The sequence below is a fragment of the Drosophila subpulchrella genome, unplaced genomic scaffold (assembly GCF_014743375.2).
Source record: "Drosophila subpulchrella strain 33 F10 #4 breed RU33 unplaced genomic scaffold, RU_Dsub_v1.1 Primary Assembly Seq354, whole genome shotgun sequence".
In the NCBI taxonomy this organism is placed as follows: domain Eukaryota; kingdom Metazoa; phylum Arthropoda; class Insecta; order Diptera; family Drosophilidae; genus Drosophila; species Drosophila subpulchrella.
In genome coordinates this window covers 2,279,687-2,284,771 of record NW_023665577.1, presented here as the reverse complement: position 1 = coordinate 2,284,771, position 5,085 = coordinate 2,279,687, and the positions used below count along the sequence as shown (strand labels likewise).

At 41.4% G+C, this 5,085-nt stretch overlaps 1 protein-coding gene across 3 annotated transcripts; it reads right to left on the bottom strand.

The window, feature by feature from the left end:
- Positions 1-1,745: 1,745 nt before the first annotated feature.
- Positions 1,746-3,992, bottom strand: LOC119560484 (cilia- and flagella-associated protein 161). 3 transcript variants are annotated; one of them, XM_037873947.1, is made up of 5 exons: positions 3,895-3,972; positions 3,776-3,845; positions 2,839-3,357; positions 2,678-2,779; positions 1,746-2,081 (listed from the first exon to the last, which is right to left on the bottom strand). In XM_037873947.1, the coding sequence occupies exons 2-5, from the start codon at positions 3,830-3,832 to the stop codon at positions 1,914-1,916; spliced, it is 846 nt and encodes a 281-aa protein (XP_037729875.1). In that variant the 5' UTR covers positions 3,833-3,845; positions 3,895-3,972; the 3' UTR covers positions 1,746-1,913. The 3 variants fall into 3 exon arrangements, with proteins under 3 accessions (XP_037729875.1, XP_037729876.1, XP_037729874.1); XM_037873946.1 differs by having other exon boundaries at positions 1,747-2,081; positions 3,776-3,836; positions 3,895-3,992; XM_037873948.1 differs by lacking the exon at positions 3,895-3,972 and having other exon boundaries at positions 2,839-3,377; positions 3,776-3,822.
- Between the last annotated feature and the right edge of the window lie 1,093 nt (positions 3,993-5,085).

The following is a 5,085-nucleotide window of genomic DNA, read 5'->3' as shown; positions in this document are numbered from 1 at the left end:
CAAAACATACACCAAGATAAAAAGAAATGCCCGGGAAATGCTTATTTGCTTAGTTAATTTCTCGGACAGGCAAAGTGATTAAAATTAATATAATGCAATATTTAGAGGATGCATTAAAGAGTCGTAAAAGCATTATATTCTACAGTATCTTAATTAGACGTGTAAATTATTTTTGCCGCCGACATTCGGCTGCACACGAGTCGCCTGCAAGTGATATTTGTGTCAACGCCTCGTAATAATTACCCAGCCAGACGGACAAAAAACGGCGAAAATGTGTTGCAAATGAACATGGTTTTATAAATACACATCAAGTGCAATTAGGCAGGAAATGCCATGCGGTAATTGTTTCCTCAATGTGTCAGGCCAGTCGAAGGTGTGAAGATCCCACTATCGAGACTCATACTTGCTATATATCTCATCTATTCGACACACCGCACAAATTAAGGCCCCCCACACGAGAACCAGTATTTATGATGAATTAATGCAGTAAATGCAACTTGTAAATCTGTCACGCGTCTCAGTAAATCATCCTGCATAAGTAATGTGCAGTTTAGCCCGGAGGAAACACCCAGAATCCGAAAGCGATACTCCCCTCGAACCACTTTGTCACTCGAGATACTCGTACTCCCCATTCTCCGACTGCAACAGATGCCGGGAAAAGAAAAGAAGAAGTCGGGGGAGTGTGAAATTCTGGGTGCTCTGTGGCGGCTGAAGGCGGTCCGCGGCTAATCTATGACGGAAAACATGTAATCGGAGCGAGTAGCCGAAAATAACTCCATGTCGGGGACCTTTGGCTTCATTTGCAGCTCTTTACTTCGCAATATTCCCAAAAGACCCGGCCCTGGGGCCCTAAAGTTCCTTGGGGCGGTGATCCCGCGGCCAATTAAAATCCCAATCAGGGTTTTACAATAGTGCATTGTGCGCCGAATTTAGTTGTTCAAATTAATTATGGTACACGCAGAATAAATACGTGGATTTTAAAAACACAGATAATATTTGGTCCTTACATAAAATCACTGTCTCATCTTTAGTTTTTCATATCACTTTAAAGTTCGTTTTCCTTTAAACTACAATTTTCAAGTGGCATTTTAAGGTGATAATATGTAATAGATCTTGAGTGGGTAAAATATCCCTCACCTACCAAACACAGTACTACCTCTTTGAAAGTTATTATATATTAAATCTCTGCTATGATCATAATATAATGTGTAATGGTGTCTAAAATTATGCAACAATATATTTTTAGTACGAATGTCAGAAGGAATCGATCCGGAAGTAGACGTAATCTTTTCACTGCATACTTTTGGACACCTTCATTGGTGATTTTAGCTATCTTTGTTAGTAAGATTTGTTTCCAGTGTGTGTTACCATGTGCTGCCTTCCAAATCCCAGCTCCGTCTGGGGGCGGCACTTTCTTTTTATGACTGCTCTGCTGCCGTCAAATAAGTGAAGCGCGAACTAATTGAAATTTGTTGCGCTGACATGTTCTACAAGATCTGTTTCTGCGACGGAGATGCTGCCCTTGTCGATCGTCTCCAGCTCATTAGCCTCTTCCCGTCGTAGTTATTGTCTAATTTTAATTAATTTATCACAAGCATAAAGTGGCGCAACTTGTGACATTCTCCCCCGGCGATGCCCCGCAACAAATCACTCACACGCCTCGTTGACCGACCAGAAACTTGCGAGGGGAGACATAAATTTCCACCCGGGATTCTTGGCATTGCCCGACAATCAAACGGAATTTACGACAACTTCTCCTCGTCTTTTATTTTGACATGCTTAACAAACAGGCGAACTCGCAACAGCTCATTTGATTGGGTCGTTTGAATGCCACAGCAGGTAGGAGCTGCGCCCCAGTTGAATAATATGCAATACAAAAACTGAAAATACACCGCAAAATGGGACTAGCTATATCAATATGTGAACTTCCACTGGTTCTTCCAGGTCTCCTGTTTGTACACATTCTTGTAGGTCTGCACGGACACCTGGAACTCCGGACCAAACAGGGTGTTTGCCACAACATTCTCCACAGCCAGATTTCGATTGGTAACCGCATGAACAATGATCAATGGATAGTTTACCTAAAAGAGATAGGATTGACATTTAATATTAATAATTCAATATAAAAAGTTGACGAAGGAACCATAACGAAAGTAAGCTGAATCATTAAGTGACTAAAATAGCTGTTTTAGAAAAATTTTGAGCTTACTGGTAAGCATGAAATCTTTTTTCAATCTAGACTATTTTTACTTGATTTTAGCACGGTGTTTTTCCCTGGGTTTAACAATAAAATAAGTGGAGTTCGCAGAAAAAATATAAGCTTGTGTTATTTTGATCCGCCCCTTACAATATGACATATATTTATATCTAACATGATTTAATAAAATACCATATTTAAATTAAAATATAATTTTGTTATCATAAATTGAATTGAAATTGATGTTTAATTGTTAACCTGATATTCAAACACTCTTAAAGCAGTTCTCTCGATATTAATAGTAAGCCAATATCGATTAATTCCAAAAACAGCCTTGACAGAAGATTCATCTTGATTTTAAGAGTGTTTCTTCTCGAATAGTCGAGAAAACCATTTCTCATGTTAAGAATATTTGATCATGGCTTTTTCGTTCTCAGTTTCTATACTTTTTATGTTTTTTAATTCCTTTTTCACACTTACTGGTATAGTTTTGCCCTCGCTTTCGAATCGCAGATCGGGGTCCTTGTGGGCACAAAAAAAGTGAGTGTGTGAAGAGGGCACCCGGGCAGATGGACCGCAGTTCTGTTCGATATTTAAGTATGGTTAATAAAAAATGTAAGAAGGCGAAAGAAAGGACCCACCTTGTGCGATACCAAACCCAATGGAAGTGTAACCTCGCCGTGTTTGGTGGTGTAGAAGGCCTTCTCAACGGGAAGCGAAAGGTTCAGCCTCTTGGGTCCGCTGAACAAGTACATGGGCTCATCGGCGGGCTCCAGGGTTTGGAGGCGGAACTTCTCGCCATACGCCAAGTACTGACCGGAGCGGTCATCGTCGTTCGGACTGACAATCCTGAAGCTGCTGCGCAACGAGGGATGTGGAGCAGGTGCCACCGAAAGGTCGCACATCTCGTTGATGGTGTTGCAGTTGCGGTGTAGGCCCTCCTGGGTGATGACCACCGACAGGACCAGGTTCTGATCTATGTCCTGCTGGCGGCAGACGTTGATCTTCACGGGCCGGAGCTGCACCAACGCACCGAAGGCCAGCACATCCTGCGGAGGACCCAACACCGTCTCCTGGTAGAAGCGGTCGTACACGGCACGGGTTCTGTCCAGCAACAGGTTGCCGCTTTCCCTGCGCTTCTTCATTTCACTCACACGCATCTTTAAGGTGGTAAATGTTACTTAAAAAGCAATTATGAAATTATTTTTGCCTTATCAAAAATCACAAATGACATTGCATGTAATAAGCCTCCAGTTTTATTGGTTCATAAATTTACAAAGAATGTAATGAAAATATTGTTACACTTAACAAAAATTATACAATTCAAATGCATGTATTTTTTGAGTTATTGTAAATTTGTTTTAGGACATATCGAAAAAAGGGAAATCAATAATATGAATAAAATTAACCAATGCAAATAGTTATATAACTATAAAAAACAGGAAAAAATTGATTGTGTGTGTGATACCTATGATAATATTTTAACCTCTTAAACTGTAATACACGTTTATAAGCTCAATAAAGGTAATAACATAACTGGTTACACTTTAGTCACAGATACGGATAAGATGTACTCACCTCTTCGGACAGGGCAGTTTCCAGCCAGTTACCCACTCTCACCCCGGGACCATACATGGCTCTGCAATAACTTAAAAGATGGAGAATAGGTATGGCTATATTTCCACATTTCTAGATACCTAATCAGTCCAGCAGTATGTCAGGTGGTGAACAAGCTCCTCCCGCCTTTCCTAGTTTTGTTGTGTGGTGTGTTTACCTAGTGACAACCTAGTAACCAGCTACTACGATGTGTTTTCTTTCAAGATCAAAGACACATACATATAGTTCCCCGCTCGGGGAGCCACACACAAAGGCTACCCACCGGCAACTAACCGAGCATAAAATTTGCATGCGGCGCTTTGGTGGCGGCTTCATCTTTGATCCTGTCAAAGAGGCGAAAATAAATTGCTCAATTATGAAATAATAACTGCACACGAGGCCGGCGAGGAGCCGAGAGTCCCTGGCGCAAGTTAATTACTCATTTGTTGATTGTCGACTGTGGTTAATGAAGTATCCAACTAATTACATGTCGAGACGGGCCGAGAGTGCGCATGTCATCAGTAGTCCTCCGAGGAATTGCCGCTCATATTGAAAAATGCCGCTGCGGAAATTGAAAATGCCGGGGCATCTTTGGACCGCTTTTCCACCAGCTGCCGAGCAGCCAACGACTTGGAGCCGGCAATTTATTACCTTTCCCTTTGACATCTTGACACAATGTCGCCATCCCTCTCGGCACCCATCTCCATCTCCAATCCGGCGGCTCGCGTTTCGAGTAGTTTCCGTGGGGCTCCGAAATCACCCGCATTCATCTTTTGACAGTTGAAACTCATCGCACTGGCGTCTAATTAGATTATTTGTCAGCTACCCCGCTGAATGGTTAGTGGCTCATCCCCAAAACTTTGGCATTCCTTCTCGATTGGCCCAACATTAGTGGTGTGAGGGTGGGGAAAACTACGGAATGGGGCTGCTAATTAGATAGTCCATCACTTGGATTGGCTAGATGGACTAAACAGATGTTAATGTGGTATTCGCAAGCCCATTAAATTGTTACATTGTACTTTTTAAAAACAAAACACTTTGGATAGATTGTTCATTTGGATATCCCGAAATTCGACATAGCTACCATTTAGAGCCATACCATGGTACGAGCCCTGCATATATCAACAGAACGTTTCGATCACAGATATGATCTTAATTATAAATGTCACTTGTTATAGATTTGTTTCGAAACATTACGAAATGAGCTTTAAAAATGTTGATTATAAGGATGATAAAACAATTGGAGCTGTATTTCGGATCTAAAATATATAAAATGCACTCGCATTATTCTA

What these genes read in the sequence shown, in the direction of transcription:
- LOC119560484 (XM_037873946.1), bottom strand. Translation starts at nt 3,832, where the DNA reads ATGTATGGTCCCGGGGTGAGAGTGGGTAACTGGCTGGAAACTGCCCTG. An exon ending in TGGGTTTGGTATCGCACAAG is followed by an intron (nt 2,780 to 2,838) that starts GTGGGTCCTTTC and finishes AATATCGAACAG; the next exon opens with AACTGCGGTCCATCTGCCCG. An exon ending in GCGAGGGCAAAACTATACCA is followed by an intron (nt 2,082 to 2,677) that starts GTAAGTGTGAAA and finishes TATCTCTTTTAG; the next exon opens with GTAAACTATCCATTGATCAT.